Source organism: Heteronotia binoei, chromosome 7, assembly GCF_032191835.1.
Source record: "Heteronotia binoei isolate CCM8104 ecotype False Entrance Well chromosome 7, APGP_CSIRO_Hbin_v1, whole genome shotgun sequence".
NCBI lineage: Eukaryota > Metazoa > Chordata > Lepidosauria > Squamata > Gekkonidae > Heteronotia > Heteronotia binoei.
In genome coordinates, this window is record NC_083229.1 from 131,658,033 (window position 1) to 131,678,027 (window position 19,995).

The 19,995-nt window shown below is 44.6% G+C and overlaps 1 protein-coding gene across 3 annotated transcripts in view; it reads left to right on the plus strand.

The window, feature by feature from the left end:
- Positions 1-19,995, plus strand: part of LOC132575496 (cadherin-18) — a 435,072-nt gene that overhangs the window by 295,535 nt on the left and 119,542 nt on the right. For 2 of the 3 annotated variants that reach the window (XM_060244301.1, XM_060244302.1), the window contains exon 5: positions 14,398-14,565. In XM_060244301.1, coding sequence (XP_060100284.1) covers positions 14,398-14,565 — 168 coding nt within the window. Of the gene's footprint in view, positions 1-14,397; positions 14,576-19,995 lie in introns of those variants that run through there. The other variant, XM_060244303.1, reaches the window with a different exon arrangement.

The following is a 19,995-nucleotide window of genomic DNA, read 5'->3' on the forward strand; positions in this document are numbered from 1 at the left end:
ACTCCCGGTGGGGCGTCTGTACCCAATGTCGGAGCCGGAGTTGGCAGCTCTGCGAGACTTCCTGGACAAGAACCTGAAACGCGGATTCATCCGACCCTCAACCTCTCCCCTATCTGCTCCAGTGCTCTTCGTGAAGAAGAAAAGTGGGGAGCTCCGGCTGTGCAATGACTACCGGGCCCTGAACAAGATCACCATCCGCGACCGGTACCCTCTACCACTGATCCCTGAACTCTTGGATCGCCTAAAGGGGGCCCAAATCTACACCAAGCTGGACCTCCGTGGAGCGTACAATTTGGTGCGCATACGGCCCGGAGACGAATGGAAGACCGCGTTTGGGACCCGATACGGGCAGTACGAGCACCTGGTAATGCCCTTCGGACTGACCAATGCCCCCGCTGTCTTCCAGAGGTTCATGAATGACATATTCCGGGACCTGCTCGACCGCTTCGCGATCATATACCTGGATGACATCCTAATTTACTCCAGCAATCCTGCCCAGCACGCCGAGCACGTCCGCCAGGTCCTGCAGCGCCTACGAGCCCATGGTCTCTACGCCAAGCTGGAGAAGTGCAACTTCGACCTGCGCTCCGTCGAGTTCCTTGGGCACATCGTGTCACCGCAGGGGATCCTCATGGACCCGAAAAAAGTAGAAGCGGTCCTGACCTGGCAGGCTCCTCAGAATCGCAAAGACCTGCAGCGGTTCCTCGGTTTTGCCAACTACTATCGGCAATTCATCCCGGCCTACGCATCCCTGACCACACCCCTGACTCAACTACTCCGCCCCAAAGAACCCTTCCACTGGTCCCCAGAGGCCGATAACGCCTTCTCCACCCTGAAGACTCGCTTTGCCACCGAGCCACTCCTGAGATACCCCGACCCCCAGCTTCCCTTTACGGTGGAAGCTGATGCCTCCAACGTGGCCCTGGGAGCAGTGCTGTCCCAGCGCGAGGAGCCGTCCCAGCCACTACAGCCCTGCGCCTATTACTCGCGGCAGCTCACTGCTGCAGAGAGGAACTATACCATCTGGGAGAGGGAGTTGCTCGCGATCAAGGCGGCGTTTGAGGTTTGGCGACATTACCTCGAAGGGGCTCGCCACCCTGTTCAAGTGCTCACCGATCACCGGAACTTGGAACACCTCCAGACCACCCGCCGTCTCAACCAGCGCCAGATCCGGTGGTCCCTATTCTTCTCTCGCTTCGACTTCCGGATCTCCTACATCCCCCATACCCAGAACCGGAAAGCAGACGCGCTCTCCCGGAAACCGGAATACGCCCCTGCCTCAACTGAGACCGCGCCCGCTGCTCCAATCCTGCCGCCCTCAGTATTTGCAGCCACCTCCACTTCACCAGCACTCGTGGAGGACATTCGGGCTAGCCAGGCCAATGATCCCTGGGTCCAGCAACACCTCCAGGCTCTCCAAGATGACCCAACAGGGGAGTTCACGACTCGAGGCGGCCTCTTGCTACACCGCGAACGCCTCTATGTGCCGCCCGGGCCCTTGCGGGCAGAAGTGCTACGCCTGACCCACGACTCGTTACCCGCCGGGCACTTTGGACAGCATAAGACCACCCACTTGCTGACAAGGGAATTCTGGTGGCCACGAGTTCGCGCTGATGTTGCCCGCTATGTCAGCTCCTGTGACGTCTGCCGACGGGCCAAAGACATCCCAGCCAAACCCTCAGGGTTGCTGCAGCCCTTGCCCACATCTTCAGGACCCTGGGATACCATCTCTATGGACTTCATCACGGAACTTCCACGCTCCAAGGGTCAGACTTGTATCTGGGTGGTCGTCGACCTATTTACCAAGATGGCCCACTTTGTTCCGTGCCCGAAACTCCCCACAGCTCAGGAGACGGCCCAGCTTTACCTGCAACACATCTTTCGTCTGCATGGACTCCCAGCCCATCTGATCTCCGATCGGGGCCCTCAGTTCTCCTCTCGGTTCTGGCAAGCCCTCCATTCCAGCCTGGGTACTCGAGTGCACCTGTCCTCGGCCTACCACCCACAGACAGATGGCCAGACAGAGCGCACCAATGCCACGCTAGAGCAATATCTCCGCTGTTACACCTGTTACCAGCAGGATGACTGGACCACTCTATTGCCCCTAGCGGAGTTTGCATACAACAACGCGGTCCATTCATCCACCCAAATGACCCCGTTTGCTGCAACCTACGGGTACCACCCTCGGTTCTTCCCAGCGATCCTACCACCCACGAATGTCCCCGCCGTCGATGCCTACCTGCAAGAACTCCGTGCCAGCCAAGACTTGCTCCGAGAGCAGCTACAGCAAGCCAAGGAGGCATATAAACGGGCTGCGGACCGAAAGAGGCAAGAAGGCCCTCCAGTGCAGCCGGGGGATCAGGTGTGGCTCTCAACTCGCTACCTGCGCCGGCCTGGTCGGTCTCACAAGCTGGATGCACGGTTCATTGGACCCTACCCCGTCGTTGAACAAATAAACCCCGTCGCCTTCAGGCTCCAGTTGCCACCCCACCTCCGCATTCACCCCGTGTTTCATCGCTCCCTCCTTGTTCCGGCTGCACCCCCTGACCCAGCTCGGACTCCTTCCCCACCGCCGCCACCACCAGTGTTGGTGGATGACGAGGAAGAATATGAGGTGCGCCAGATCCTGGACTCCCGGTACCATCGTGGAGGCCTCCAGTACCTGGTGGACTGGGAGGGATACGGCCCAGAAGACCGGTCTTGGGAGCCCGAGGACAATCTTCATGCCCCGGACTTGGTGCACCAGTTCCACAACGACCACCCCGACCTTCCAGGTCCCTCGACGGAGGGGGGCCCTGGGGGGGGGGATAGTGTCATGGGTGCTGGGGACCCTTCAGAGGAAGTTGAGTCTGATGAGGAAACTGTGCCCCTGCCACCTGCACCAGTGCCCCTGCCTCCTGCTGGAGAAGATCCCAGCCCCCCTGCCTCGCCCTCTCGGGTGGCTCGTGTGCGTGACCGCCTCCGGCAGGACCTCAGGGATCAGAGGAGGGCGGCACGCTCACAAGCAAGACGCTCCCTGAGCCCTGAGTTCTGAGAGGATTCTGGCCCTTCTAAGAGCAAGGATGCTTGAGTGGTAACAGGATCCTGGCTGCCTCCCTGAGCCAGCAATTAGCCCAAACGGGCAACAGCCAGCAGAGGGCTATATAGCTGTGGGCTTTGGGAGGAAGCTTTGTGGGAGCAACTAGTCATCTCCCTGACATTCTAGCATCCACTCCGGCTTGACTTTGGTTCCTGACTCCCTGACTTTGGCTTTGGACTTCTGGACTCCCTGACCTCGGCTTCTGGACCTCAGACCTGCGATACTTCTACAGTGATTCGGATTTGGCGCCTCGGACCCTCCTGCTTACTGGCTACAGACCTCGGACTGCCTCTGGACTTTGCCTGACCCGGCCCCAGCCGTGACAGTGAAGTATCTTAATACCTGAAGAGATAATTTGGGGGTAGGTATTTGTGGATTGTGAATTTGGGGTAGGTGTTTGTGGGTTTCCTGCATTGTGCAGGGGGTTAGACTAGATGACCCTGGAGGTCCCTTCCAATTTTATGTTTCTATGATAAACCTGTTTAGGACATCTGAGGTCTCCTTGAAAACCCCTTCAACAGACCTGCAGTAAAACTATTTATAAACAATTACTTGCTAAAAGAAGGGAACTAGAGTTATTAGATAGTGAAAATATTCAAAAAGACTTATTAACCCTGAAACAAGAACATTGGCGTAATTCCCCAAAATTATTAAAGAATTTGGCAAACAGAGCAAAACAGTTTCATTTAAATAGGCGTATAAATATGATCCAAAACAAATCTAGTAAAATATTAACTAAAACTGAACTTATTTGTCAAATTTTTCATGATTATTACAAAGAATTATATACTACTACTAAACCATCTCAAGCCGCTATGGATAAATATTTTCAGGAACATACAACCATTAGTTATTTCACAAGATCATAGGGACCAATTGGATAGACTATTTACTAAACAAGAAATTTTTGAAACAATTCATGCTCTTAAACTCAACAAAGCTCTAGGACCGAATGGATTTTCAGCAGGTTTCTATAAATCATTTACAACAGAGTTAATTGATCCATTAGTGAAAGCATGTAATTATATTTTGTTAGAAGGCGCCATCCTGGAAACAAGCAATAGTAACAGTAATTCCAAAACCAGAAAAAGATGTAACACTTCCATCGTCTTATAGACCTATTTCATTATTAAACATGGACCTTAAAATCTTTACAGCAACATTAGCAAGAAGATTAGGTAAGATTATTCAGAATTGCATACTTCCTGATCAAGTTGGATTTATCAAGGGACGAGATCTTATAGATAATACACATAAAGTATTTAATCTCATTAATGCGTCTAAACAAAAAAAATCATCAACAGTTTTAATTTCATTAGATATAGCTAAAGCATTTGATTCGCTAGAAATAGATTACCTTAAGACACTTTTAACTAAAATGGAATTTGGAAAAAAATATGATTCTCCATCTGCGATAATAAAAATTAATTTGCAACTTTCCAATAATTTAATATTGGAAAGAGGCACTAGACAGGGGTGCCCGTCATCCCCCGTATTATTTGCAATATCTATCGAGCCGTTAGCTTCACAAATTAGAAATTCCAACTTAACTAAAGGCATATTAGTAAGTAAAACAGAATATAAACTTATCTTATTTGCAGATGATATGCCATTGCTACTTACATCTCCTATAAAATCAATACAAGCACTTCATTCAGTCCTATAACAATTTGGAGAAATTTCAGGCCTGTGGGTAAATCAATCAAAATAAAAAATAATGCCAGTAAATTTATCTCAAAACCAGCAAGCAGAAATAAAAAGTTTTTCAAATTACCATTGGTCTCTAAATCAAATAACATATTTAAGAATTAAGATTTCAGCGGATATTAATAATTTATTTAATTTAAATTATTTAACTTGGCAGAAGGAGTTAAAACTCCAGTTACAGAAATGGGATAAATCTTTATTTTCTTGGTATGAAAGATATCATTTAATAAAATGATAGAGGTTTACAAGATAATGCATGGAATGGAGAATGTAGAGAAAGAAGTACTTTTCTCCCTTTCTCACAATACAAGAACTCGTGGGCATTCGATGAAATTGCTGAGCAGACAGGTTAAGACGGATAAAAGGAAGTACTTCTTCACCCAAAGGGTGATTAACATGTGGAATTCACTGCCACAGGAGGTGGTGGCGGCCACAAGTATAGCCACCTTCAAGATGGGTTTAGATAAAAATATGGAGCACAGGTCCATCAGTGGCTATTAGCCACAGTGTATGTGTGTATATAACATTTTTTGCCACTGTGTGACACAGAGTGTTGGACTTGATGGGCCGCTGGCCTGATCCAACATGGCTTCTCTTATGTTCTTAAAATCATTCATCCTGCCAAAATTTATATTTTTATTCAGAACGTTACCACTCTCAGTTCCTAGAAAATATTTTCAATGTTGGCAAACTACTTTAAATATTTTTGTGGGTCAATAAAAGACATAGAATACGATTTAATGTATTATGTAGAAGAATTATAAAAGGGGGTATGCAATACCCATCTCTGTTTAATTATTATAAGGCTACCCAACTTAAAAAAATAGTTATAATGTTAAGAAGAGAAAACTTACTTGATTGGGTACATATGTATTCAGTCTTGTCAACCCTTTCCATATTCGAGATGTGTTATAGCAAAAAGCTTCTGAAAGACCAGTTCAAATAAGACAGGATCCTTTTTTTTTAAATTTATCCTTGATGTCTGGGATAATATGAGACACAAATTACTTCCCAACCCATCAAGATTCACTTCTTTTATTGGACAAACATGGTACCAGCCTTCAAAACTTCAGCAACAATATAAAAAATGGCATCAGTGTGGGGTTGACACCCTTAATGACTTAGTTAAGAACAGAAAATTTATAGACAAAACATCATTAGAAAAAAAGTTATCTTTCCAAATCAATTGGTTATAATATTATCAACTCAAACATCTCCAGGAGTCTATTAAGTTAATAGAAATGGTAAAAAAAACCATTAACATTGTTTGAAAAAATGTTACAGCTAGAATCAGGTGTTTCTAAAGGAATACTCTCCAGAATATACCAAGCCATTTTATTTAATACAGAAACTAAAAGTTTACCATACCAACAAAATGGCAAACATTATGTAGTTCTAATCTTACAATTGAGACTTGGGACAAAATCTAGAATAATTATGCTTCAACCACAACTATACTAGAATTTAGGCAGCAGACTCTAAAAATTATAATGTTTTGGTACACCACTCCCCAGCAGTTATCGTATATAACAAAAACGCTTTCACCACAATGTTGGAGGAAATGCAATGAGATTGGCACATATATACATTGCTAGATGGAATGCTCAGTAATAAAACAATTTTGGAAAATAATTCTCCAAAAAATAAAAGAAATTACTGGATTTTTATTGGAATTAAAGCCAGAAATATTGTTTTTGAATATACGGCCTCATTATATAGTATCTAGGTCTACTTATGAAAGGATAACTATGTTGCTATATGTAGCAAAATCATGTATTGCTCTCCTTTGGAAAAGTGAACAGCAACCATCTTTAAATTTATGGCATAAAAATTATGGAATCTTTACTTAATTAGCTAAATAATATCTAACATAAAATCAATACAAAATCCCCTTCAAACTAATACTTTTGAAATAGTTTGGTTTCCTATTTTAGAATATTTAATGACTCATGAGATTCCTAATATAATAGAAAAATATTATTTGTATTAGCTAATTTTGTTTAACACTTTGTATAAGCAACAAGATAAGTAAATTTTTATTTAATGTAGTATAATGGACATATGGCTAATTTATTAACAATTTGGTACGGAATACTACCTACTTTTTATGTATCATTTATTGTTTGATTAAAATAAAAATTGTTATTGAAAAAAGAAAAAGAAAAAAAAAGAAAACCTTTTCAATACAACTTGAACTTTAGATTTAGAATCCTCATAGATCTAGTTAAAGGGCTTGGAAGCTGTTCCTATGCATACAAAGTGATGTTTACTCACTTCCTAGTGCAGTGATTTCTGTCATATATGCTGAAATTTTGCCTTGAAAACATACCTGTCAAGTTCTAGACAGCTGTCATCAACTCAGCCTCTTTGATTTGCATCAAATGGGCACATATATTTCAAATGCTTTGCCACAGCTTTTTCACACCTTGGATTGCTTATGTCATTAACCGTCATGCATATAAGTATCTTGCCCGACCCTATGAGGTCAGTTCTAACAAGAAAAATCTCTTCAATACATGTTCACATCAAGACTTTTCTTGTTAGAACTGACCTCATAGGGTAGGGCCAGATTCTTATACACAGGACTTTTTTTGCAGAAAAAGCCTAGCAGGAACTCATTTGCATGGTAGGCTATATACCCCTCACACCAAGCCAACTGGAACTACATTCCTGTGCGTTCCTGTTCAGAAAAAACCATGGAAACAAGGATTTTTATAATTTCCCCCCTCCCCCCTGAGTTGAAGTGTTTGAATTTTTTAATCATCAAAGCATAGTGTTTGGTGGCCCTTTGGGACAGACACTGTGCCATGCCATTGCCCTCAAGCCAAGCAGGAATGCAAATGTGACAACTAGCATGAGTAGACCACACCCTTTGAACCCTGGCTAAGCCAGCCGGAACCCTAGCCAAGCCAGCCGGAACTGTGTTCCTGTGCGTTCTTGCTAAAAAAAAAAAAAAAGCCCTGTTAATGACATAAGCAATCCAAGGCATGAAAAAGCTGTGGCAAAGCATTTGAAATATATGTGCCCAATCTCCCCACACACACAGCGGTTAAGTGTCTTTTTAAAAAAAATGAGACTCCAAACTGTTCTTCTAAAGTTCTGATAAGCACCTGTTCTCCAAGGTCAAAGAAGCGGGAGGCTGCGGCTCTCTTGTGAATCTACTTTGCACTGTCTTCCATTGTAAGATTACATGTGTTAAACAATGAGCAGAGCAAAGCAAAATCGTAACTAGTCAGCAAGATGCATTATAAAAGGCAAAATCATATTACATATATCCAGAATGAAAGTTCATCATTGGAGATCAGCTGACATAAGATCGTTGGCAAGAAACACTTTACTGACAGGTACTTTCAAAAGAGTGCCTCTAACAATAAAATGTTGAGATTTAGATTGGAGTTCCATCTCATGGAGCCCTTCATTAAACAAATAAAATGGATTATTTCCTGGAGTACCCAGAAGTGTGTTGCCAGCCATTGGAGTTTTTGAAGTTGTTGGAAGATTTCTTACACTGCTGATTAAAAACAGAACTTGGTTCTTTTTTTCTTTGTTTGAGAGGATCACTAGAAATCAAAACACTAAAAGCTTGAAAAAATTGCTGCACTTTCAGATTCAAAAGTGGTGAAAATTGAATAATACATATTCTTGTTCCACCTGGACACAATGTGAAAAAATGTAACTATGTTGCACTTTTTGTTGTTTTGTAAATTCCATTTGTCAGTGAAGGATGGTAGCAAGAGATATGTTTCAGTATATGAAATTAACAAATGATAAAAAAAAAAACATGGTCGTTTTTGCAAATACAGTTGCCTTTAATAGCAACTCAGACCATCAGGAGTTTAGGTGTGGATCTGGATGTCTCCTTATCAATGGAGGTCCAGATCATGAATGTTGTTAACTTGGCATTTTCCCAGCTATGCCAGGTGAAGCGACTGGTCCCCTTCCTGTCTTGCTCCAGCCCTAGCCACAGTTATCAAGCAACGGTCTCCTCCAGATTGGACCTCTGTAACTTGCTTTATGCTTGTCTACCCTTGAGACTGACCCAGAAATTCCAACAGGTCTAGTGTTAAGCATGGTAAAACTCAAATGGTGATCAATAGTTTTAAGGCCCCCCATAAAGCTGGTCTGCAAAACATCATGGAGGGCCAAGATAACATGGCTCTGTTTTCTCCCCCCCCCCCTCTTTTGCATTCCTGCAGGGGAGTATAGGCCATCTGGGAAAGCAAGGACGAGATACTGATAACACAGTGAGAAAGTAGACTTTTATGATAGTTGATGAGCCGGCTGGTATTCCTCACCCCTTCCCGTGAGAACCCTTTGAAGTATGTCTTAAAAGAAGTGTATCAATGTATAGCTGGTATCACTCTCAAGGTCCTGTACCAGGAGAGCATATCGGTTTAACAATAAACGTAGTTTTGTATCCCCTTGACTCGTTCTTTTGAAAATCGCATGCTTGACATCTAGAATGCAGCAGCACAGACCCTGATAGGAATGTTATGGGACAGCAGATATTCAACTTGTGCTCTGCCAGCCGCACTGGCTCCCAGGGGAATATCGAGTCAGGTTTAAGGTTTCAGTATTAACCTTCAAGGCCTTGAGCAGTTTGGGACCACCTCCTTTGGGATGTCCCCCAAAGAATGTTACACTATACCGAAAACAACTTGCTGGTGATCTCCAGACGAAAAGATACCTGGCTGTCCTTGACCACAGCAGGTATTTCTCAGCCCTGGCTCCTACCTGGCAGAACTTTCTGCCAAATAACATCCATGCCCTGAAGGACCTGATGCAGTTCTGCATAACTTTCAAGGCAGAGATGTTCTGCCAGACTTTCTGTTGAGGACAGAGGACTTTCTGTTGAGGACGGGCACCATCTTCTCTGACGCTTCCTTTCACCGCCCCATCTTGCTCCCTCTCTACCTCTCCTGCAAGACAGGTGGCATCATTTGCGGATTTTGAAGTTTCAGTACCATCTGAGGCTGTTTTAGTTATTTATTGAATTGTTGGAACTGTTTTAATGAATGGGTTTTTTTACTGTTGTTCACTCTGTGCACTCGGAGAAGGATGGTCTATAAATTTAAATTAAATAAAAATATAAACTAATTGTGGTTGAAAATTGACTACGGACTGCATTATAAAAGTCTTGCATATCATAATTTGCATAAAACGTTGTTAAGTATTAACTTGGATTAGAATAGTTTCCCCTGCTCTCCAGCCTGTCTTCATGCACTATAACAAGCTACTCTGGGTGGTAACCAAAGATGGCCATGAACCGGGGAAATAGAGGTTTGTTTTCGTTCACGGGGCCGCATGAACCACAAACCTCCACAAGCCTCCTAGTTTAATAATAATAAATAATAATAAATTTTATTTATACCCCGCCCTCCCCGCCAAGGCAGGGGAGGGTTTAACAAACCCATTCTTTTTGTGGGGGTTTGTGAACAGGTGGCTTAGATTTCACTCACATCCAGCACACCTTTAAATGGCTTTTGTAAGGCGTGTTGCCACAGCCTTGGCTAGCGCTTTGCTGCTCAGCCTGGTTCAAATCAGACTGCCCAACAGAGCCCACAAAGGAGCTGATTCTGCAAGGAGAACTCTCCCTGCAGCCTTGGTGGGGGCTCTGCTGGGCAACCTGGTTCAAACTGGGCTTCAGAGTTTTTGGCTCACGCAGGAGCCCAATCAAATAATGATGTATCAAATATTTCCATCAAATTGTTGTCAAGAAGATTTGGAGCTTGGGACTCCTGTGAATATTACTCCTCTGCCAGAACTTGGACCTCTGCACTGTAATTTTGGATGATTTCACCTTTTTGTAATTGGGGTGCGGGTGTGACGTCTATATAGTGATTGATTTCACGTCATATTGCTATAAATATTTATTCTTTTTCTATAGTTTTTCTGTTCTGAGGCTGGTTACTCGCGGAGGTATTTACCTTTTCTCTTGTCCCACCTGGGGATTGGCAACCCCAGTACAACCTACTCCCAGGGTGAAGGCAAACCAGTGTTTGAGGAGGGCAGACTGGTAGCATTTCATTCAAAAATGAACCTTTCTATCTCTGTAGTTGAGCTCTGAAGAAACATTCTCCATGTCTACAGCAGAAACTTGTGCACAGTACCGATTGGCCGGCACACACACCTCCTAATTTCTTCAAGCATTTTTAACGGTGCTATTGTTTAAGAAAGTGAAAGATTAAGAAAAAGTCACAGAAGGCTCCTTAAAATATAGCAAAAACAATGAGTAGCCCAGTTAAGGTGGAGTTAAGATGCTCTGGGAATAGGATTGCCAATCCCCAAGTGGGGGCAGGGGATCCTCTGGTTTGGAGACCCTCTCCCCACTTCAGGGTCATCAGAAAGCGGAAGTGGGGAGGAAAATGTCTGCTGGGCACTCCATTATTCCCTATGGAGAACAATAGGGTATAACGAAGAATTGATCTGCGGTTAGCTGGGGCTCTGGGGAGGGCAGTTTTTTGAAGTAGAAGCACCAAAATTTCACCATAGCATCCGGTGCCTCTCCTCAAAACACCTTCCAAGTTTCAAAAAGATTGGACTAGGGGGTCCAATTCTGTGAGCCCCAAAAGAAAGTGCCCCTAGCCCTTCAAATGTGATGGCCAGAACTCCTTTTGGAGTTCAATTGTGCTTGTCACACCCTCAAAGTCTCCTGGCTCCACCCCCAAAGTCCCCAGATATTTCTTGAATTGGACTTGGCAACCGTATCTGGGAAACCTGAATTCTGTTAGCTTTGTGTGCATATATGGTTTGTAATCTGTTAAATCAGGTGGAAGCCTAATTCACACTGCAATACAGAGCCCATTAACTTTTATATGACATTTGGCCATTAAGTACTTATAGAAGAACAGCTTTGTGGTTGAGCTGTTTTTTTAAGAAAATGTGACAGTTCCTCTTTATTTTCGTATACTTACATTTATAAAAAAGTATCTTACTAAAGGTTAAAGCAGAGTTCCTTTATGACTGTCACTCTTTTATATTGTCTCAAACAGAAAATCCTGTCATTTTACAAGAACCAAAAGTATTATAGGTTGTGTATCTGTCATGCCACCACCAAAGTGTCTGCGGGGGCAGAAGACAGGACAGGTTTGATTATGTGAGAGAGCAGGGAGGTGAAGGAATACCAATAATGTCCCTGCTGATTCCTTCTTCCCATAATTCCTTACAGACTCTCACACGCAACAATCTAATTATTGTCGTGTTCATTAGTTCCCAGAGTTTTATTGCTTTTGTTACACTTGTAATTGTCACCAGGAACCAGTTTGTAGAAGGAAGTAAATAATCCCCAGTGTCCAGGATGGTACAGCATTGACTTTTATGGGAGGAAGTAAATATAGTCCCTTATGCTGATAGTCAGATTCACAGTAAACTAGATAAAGCACCGAAACCTGTCTAAGACATTGACAACCCTACAAATTTCCCTTGCTTTTAAAATAGTAGGCTTCAGTGTATGCGTGTGTGTGGGGGGGGGGGGGGAGGTGTATTTTATTTTTTTTTAAAAAAAATAAGCATTCTGCTAGGGTTGCCAATCCCCAGGTGGGGGCAGGGGATCCCCCAGTTTGGAGCCCCCCCCCCGCTTCAGGGTCATCAGAAAGCGGGGGGAGGGGAGGGAAATGTCTGCTGAGAACTCTGTTATTCCCTAGGGAGATTTATTCCCATAGAAAATCATGGAGAATTGATCCACGGGTATCTGGGGCTCTAGGGGGGCTGTTTTTGGGGGTAGAGGCACCAAATTTTCAGTATTACATCTAGTGTCTCTCCCCAAAATACCCACCAAGTTTCAAAAAGATTGTACCAGGGGGTCCAATTCTATGGGCCCCAAAAGAAGGTGTCCTTATCCTTCATTATTTCCTATGGAAGGAAGGCATTGAAAAGGTGTGCCGTCCCTTTAAATGTGATGGCCAGAACTCCCTTTGGAGTTCAATTATGCTTGTCATATCCTTGATCTTGGCTCCACCCCCAATGTCTCCTGGCTCCACCCCCAAAGTCCCCAGATATTTCGTGAATTGGACTTGGCAACCCTACATTCTGCTGAGGAACTGGTGGGTTAGTTCAATTTGGGCGTGCCATTCAACTGCACACACCTTTGCTTCAGGGCCTTCAATGCCCCCTTAGGGGTGTCTGGGCAAAATTTGGAATGAAAAAAAACAGCTATTTAAAAAAAAAAACAAATTGCTTGCTTGCATGATTGGGAAGAACATTTTTGGCCCACCTAACACTTTGACACGTTCCATTTTGTTAATACCACTTAGATAGATCCAGCTGTGTTGGTCTGAACCAACAGAACAAAGTTGGAGTCCAGTAGCACCTTTAAGACCAATAAAGTTTTAATCACAATGTAAGCTTTTGTGTGCTAAAAGCACACGTCATCATGCCTTTGTGATCCAGTCTTTTTCAGTAGGAAAGTAATGTGAACGATTTAGATGATGAATAACTACAAACCAGTGAAGTGGGTTAGGCTGACAGTGTGTGTCCAGATCAAGTTCACCCAGCACATTTCCTTTGTAGACTGTTTTTTTTTTTTAAATTTATTTTAGGCTTTCCATATAAGTAGGCTGATAGTGACTACATAAATTACTGGAGTTTTTTTGTATTCTCTCATAAGAGCTGTAGTTATTTATCTAGGGAAGGCTATAGTTATGTAGACAAAAACATAGCCCTCAATCTGTGTCATGGTGCCTTCACTTGTTCTTGACTAGCACATGAAGCAACTTGTGTACCAAAGCTCACAATGCCCAGCTATTTCATGTTTTCCTCTGGGTCTTTGGCTCAAAGCATTGATCATGAGATTTCCGTAATGAATGTCAATAAAACAAAAGCAGGCTTGCAGCTTATAAACAGAAACCTGAACAGCATACTCAGGATTGCTGTAACACAGACATTGTCTCCAGATTTTGATGCAGTTTTTCAGAGTAAGAGGTGTCAGATATCAGAGGCTGTTAAAGAAACAAAATATTCCAAGAGTGCTAATATTTAAGTGTGTTTCATTTAAAGTTTTTTTTTAAAAAATCTTTGCATTTGTCTGTATCCTTTATAAAATTTATGTTTCAGCTACCTGGCATGACATTTTATGACACACATGGCCTGGCCTGACAAGGTCTCATTTATGTCAGATCCATACCCCATAACAAATGAGTTTGACACTCCTGATCATATGTGATAAAACTATTTCTTTTCGGGGGGGAGTATCTGGAGGTCCTTCTATTTTGCATGGATTGGATTAATCATTTATCAATATGTTATAATAGTTTCTTGTAACAGGGGCGTTTGTAACCTGTGTGTAACCTCCAGTCTAGCTGACCCTCCTTTGCCTTCGAAATGGAAGAGATGTAAAAATACCTGACGTTTCATCGTGATGTTCCTTGAATGAGCCTTTTAATTCATTTATTTATTGAACAGATTTACTACAGGAGAGACTGAACAATCTGTTGCATATAAATCAGAATTTCAATTATGTATGGTTTATGGGGCTGTTAATTGTTTTTATGGTATCACATTCTTCCGCGTCATGTTCTGTTGACAACAGCGATTGTGCGGGTGGCCTCCTCGTTTCTGACCTTTTGATAAAGCAAAGCACCCCCCCCCCTTTTTTTTTTAATCTCCTCTAACAGGAGTCATCAGGACAGCCCTGCATAACATGGACAGGGAAGCCAGAGAGCATTACTCGGTTGTCATTCAAGCCAAAGATATGGCTGGACAAGTCGGAGGATTGTCAGGATCGACCACCGTCAATATAACGCTCACCGATGTCAACGACAACCCCCCCAGGTTCCCTCAGAGTATGTAAAGGTTTGATATGATTTAATTTCCAAGCTTTTGCTATTGTAATAAAACTTGGTTGGTTTTTTTTTAGGAGGGAGGAATTGATTAAAAATAAAATGAGCTTTGAATAAGTGCACAAGGTTTGGAAATCCCATAAATCCTGGAGGCGCTTTCTGGTCCTACCATGGAATTTTTACATTCATCCATAGCTTTACATTATTTCTGTTTATTTATTTAGTATGTACATCCTGCCTTCTCCTAAAGTGGCTCTTATTAGTGTCCTTTCCTCCATTTTGTCTTCACAACCACCCTGTGAGGTAGGTAAGCTGAGTGACTACGTGGGTGGCTCAGGGTCATCTAGTGAGTTTGCCTGACAAGTGGGTGACCCAGGTCCTAGTCAAGCACTTTAGCCAGTACACCATACTGGATCTTCTTTTAATTCCTGCTTTTTCTTTTAGTTATCATTTTCAGTAGGACATAAGAGCTGCTTCAGCTTTACCTGTAGACATATTTGAAGGAGTGGTGGGAACATCAGAAGAGCCCTGCTGGATCAGACTAGTGAGGGTCCCTCTGGACTGCCAGCAACTAGGGATAGAGGCTGAGGTCTTCCTGTGATCCTGTCTTCTGGCTGTGGAATTCAGAGGATTAGTTCTTCTGAATGTGGAGGTTATCCTCAGTCACCGTGGCCATTGATTGATTTATCCTCTATCGATCTATCTATTCAAGCCATTCTGTCCTGTGGCCATCGCTTCATCCTCTGGCAGGGAATCCCACATTTTAATCACTCTCTATGTATCCATAGGATCTTGCCTACATGGTAGGGTTGCCAATCCCCAGGTGGGGGCAAGGGATCCCCCGGTTTAGAGGCCCTCCCCCCGCTTCAGGGTCGTCAGAAAGCGGGGGGGGGGAGGGGAGGGAAATGTCTGCTGGGAACTCTATTATTCCCTATGGAGATTTATTCCCATAGAAAATCATGGAGAATTGGTATCTGGGGCCCGGGGGGGCTGTTTTTTAGGATAGAGGCACCAAATTTTCAGTATAGTATCTAGTGCCTCTCCCCAAAATACCCAAGTTTCAAAAAGGTTGGACCAGGGGGTCCAATTCTATGAGCCCCAAAAGAGGGTGCCCCTATCCTTCATGATTTCCTATGGAAGGAAGGCATTGAAAAGGTGTGCTGTCCCTTTAAATGTGATGGCCAGAACTCCCTTTGGAGTTCAATTATGCTTGTCACAGCCTTGATCTTGGCTCCACCCCAATGTCTCCTGGCTCCACCCCCAAAGTCTCCTGGCTCCACCCCCAAAGTCCCCAGATATTTCTTGAATTGGACTTGGCAACCCTACTACATGGCATGTCTTTATTTCATTTAAAGTGGGCGTGTTGTTTGTTCGTTTACTTGAGATGCTGGACATTGAGCAAACAGGCTGCTTTTATCACCTCAGATGATGTGATCTGGTATTCTAAAAGGGAAGCTGGCAAAACCTGGGATACTTAAGTCTCTCCCCAAACCTCCCCCTCCCAAGACTCTACCCCCAAATCTCCAGGAATTTCCCAACCTGTAGCAGGCAACCCTAATGGGAACTGATGGCTAGAGGCGATAGATCTGCTGCGATTCCCGGAGATCCGCTGCCAGCACTGCTGCTGCTGTAGGAGGGAGAAGTGGGCGAGAGGCTGGGAGAGTGAAGGGGCAGAAAGAGAGATGAAGCGGTGTCATAATCTGTGCTGTGCTGTGAGACAGAGGCCTAGTGGGCCTAGGGCGTCTGTGAGGCACTGGTTTCAGCCAACTGGCACCCAAGTAGGCCCTGAGGGGAACTCTGTTCTTTCCTCCTGGGAGGTCAAGCAGGCAGGACGGCTGCTGTTTAGGAGGAAGCCCCTCCCTCTGAGGAGAGAGCGAGCAGGCCGAGGCCCGGGGCCTCACAGAGGAGGGACAGTTCAGCCTAGTCACGTTAGGGACTTTAGGTTTGTTTTCCTTCACCCACGTTACTATATAGTTTTAAAGCCTCTTATCTGTTCACTTGCCCTTAAGTGATTTTCCTGTCTAAAATAAATCTTTTTATTGTTCTTTGTTCGTCTGGTCTACGCGCCTATTTTCTTGGCCAAAGCAAGGGAAATCTGAAGGGCTAGGGAGGGTCGTCTGGCCTTCTCAAGGGCCCCCAGTTCCAGAGCGGTGGCAGCACCAGGTGGCACCCCCATCTGGGTCATGACAGGAGGGGAGGCTGAAAAAGAGTGATGGCGTAAGGAGTAGAAAGAGAGAGGAAGTGACAGACATGGAGGAGAGAGAGTAAGAAGATGAGTAGCAGGAGGGAGAAAGAGTGAGAGACAGAGAAGTAGGAGGAGAAGAGAGGAAACAAATGCGAGAGGAAAAAAGATAGCCATTCCTACAAGTTTATTGCAGGTCCACACTTGTTACCCTAAGTTAGGGTTGCCAAGTTCCCAGCAGTCTCTGGCGGGAGAATTTTTTGTGCGCCATGTAATGACGTCACCCAGAAGTGACATCATCGTACCAATGACGCTGTGTGCTGGCTGCTCTAGGCATTTCCAGGAAAACTCTATGGTTTTCTTGGATGCTCTAGCAATTTGGGAGGGAAAAACTCTATTATAGCATGGAGTTTTCCCTCCCAAATTGCTAGAGCGTCCAGGAAAACCATAGAGTTTTCCCAGCAACACCTAGAGCGGCCAGCGCAAAGTGTCACCTGCGCGATGACGTCACTTCCGGGTGACATCATTACGCCGGCAACATTGGGGGAGATTTCCCTTGGGAACCTCCAGGGCGGAAGAACTCCCACCCGGCCCAGGGGCTTGGCAGCCCTGTCCTAAGTAGTGATCTCCTCAAGGAGTCCATAAATAGAGACCCCAGTGAACCTGTGCTTAGAACACGTCTGCCAAGCCCCGGTTGGGGTGGGGGATTTAAAAGGGGTTAAAAGGGGAGGGGGGAATGGCTGCAGCATCAAGTCACTTCCAATTAAAAAACAACAGTTTAATATTAAAAGAAAACCCCAATAACGCTGTGTTTCCCAGAGCAGCCCATATCATTTCTGTTTGCCAGACACAACTTGGCAAAACAAGCTTAGAAGTACATGCTTTGGCAAGTTGGCCTTGAAATATAAAGATGAAGTTTACAGCCATAAATTTGTCCCCAGCTCAGATTACGAATCTGAAAGGATGATCGGATTAGCAGTTTGGCTCATCATAGCCACACCCCGCTGGATTAAATGGGCATGATCACACACGCACATCTGGCCCCCATGCCCCACTCATTCTTACCTCACACTAAAGCAGCTCCCACAGGGATTAAATAGCCACCAGCAAATTCAGGTGGCTTCCCCCAATGAATCACTTCCATGGTGGGTTTCTGACCATGTAATCACCCCAGTGCACCATGGAAATGCATGAGCTGCGTGATCACTCCATTTCTGGTGTATCCCTTCCCCCAACCCTACTCCGACATGCGCTTCGACACACACACCCCTCCATAAAACTGGCCAGGAGCGCTTGTGTGCTTGTCTGCTTCTGTGCGCACACAGCAGGAATTGGGAGGGGGGGGGGCAGAACCCAACCCAACCCAGCTGCAAGTCTATGGTTGCTGCACATTAGCAGTGAATGACCAACCTCAGGCCCATGGTGCTATGATTAGGGTTGCCAATCCCCAGGTGGGGGCAGGGGATCCCCCGGTTTGGAGACCCTCCCCCCGCTTCAGGGTCGTCAGAAAGCGGGGGGAGGGGAGGGAAATGTCTGCTGGGAACTCTGTTATTTCCTATGGAGATTTATTCCCATAGAAAATCATGGAGAATTGATCCGCGGGTATCTGGGGCTCTGGGGTGGCTGTTTTTTGGGGTAGAGGCACCACATTTTCAGTATTGCATCTAGTGCCTCTCCCCAAAATACCCACCAAGTTTCAAAAAGATTGGACCAGGGGGGCCAATTCTATGAGCCCCCAAAAGAAGGTGCCCCTATCCATTATTTCCTATGGAAGGAAGGAATTGAAAAGGTGTGCCGTCCCTTTAAATGTGATGGCCAGAACTCCCTTTGGAGTTCAATTATGCGTGTCACAGCCTTGCTATTGGCTCCAGCCCCAAAGTCTCCTGGCTCCACCCCCAAAGTCCCCAGATATTTCTTGAATTGGACTTGGCAACCCTAGCTACGATGTCAGTTTAGCGGCCACCATCTGATCAAAGCAAAGGCAAAATCGAGCAGCTTCTTAAAAACTGAGATCCTGCTGCAGCAACCTGCCCTTCTGATCGCAACCTATGTTAGAGGACACCTTTCCAACACACTTCCCTCCAAGACACTGGCTGTATTGCTGCTGTGGCTGATGTTTAGGTAGGATAGGAAAAGGGCAAGGAAGAAAAACTTCCCAAAGTTTGGAATATTTGAAAGGGAAAAAAATATCTTCTACCACTACTGAATGGTATTGATGCATTTAAATGGACATTCTAACCTAATTTGGATTCTAATGTACTCCATGTCTTTCAAATTGTGAAAACTACATGTCTTGGTTAAGCATTAAAGATGTGGCCACTGTTATGATAACATAAAGTTTTGTTCTGGCCTTTTTAGAATATGGTGAATGATTGACTGGACTTGTTGCCAGTTTGGTGTAGTGGTTAAGTGTGTGGATTCTTATCTGGGAGAAACGGGTTTGATTCCCCACTCCTTCACATGCGCTTGCTGATGTGACCTTGGGTCAGCCACAAACTCTCTCAAAGCTGTTCTGCTCAAGAGCAGTTCTGGGAGAGCTCCCTCAGCCCCCCTACTCCACAGGGCGTGGGGAGGCAAAGGGAAAGGAGATTTGTAAGCCGCTCTGAGACTCCTTTGGCTAAAGAAGGGCGGAGTATAAATCCAATCTCTTCTTCTTCATTTAAATGTTTAGTGTTCCATACATTGATTTTTTCTACACGTCCATTAACAAATGAATATCCCACGCAGCCAATCTCTAATGTAATTGACTCTGATTGCTCTTTTAAAATAGCAAATGCACCTTTTATTAAGGGCAAAGCCAGCTACAAGAAGGAGCGATTAGGCTAAGTTTTGTAGAGCGTTCCAAGCATGCAGAGCCCAGACCAATTTTCTCAGCTGGAACCTAGACTGGAGGGGGAGGGAGGGAGCCACATGATTAGATTTTTTGCTAGTTTGTACAACTGGCTGAAGTGACACAAGGATAAAATCTGTCATGAAACTTGCCTCCCTCACAGTGGTAATTATTTGTGATCCTGGGAGTGAGAATGTTGACGGCAAAGGCACTGCATCATTTAGGAATAATGCAAGCAGTAGTTTGGTGGAGAAATGCAATGTTGAACTGTACAACAGGAGTTTCCAAAAGGTAGCTTGCTGGCTGCTGGAGAATATCTTGTGCATCTAGTAGAAAACCTGGGAGAAGGCTGCAAAAACATCTGCTCTAGGCTTTTTAAAACTTGTATTTTAATGGATCCTTCCCCCCCACTGTGTGGCTG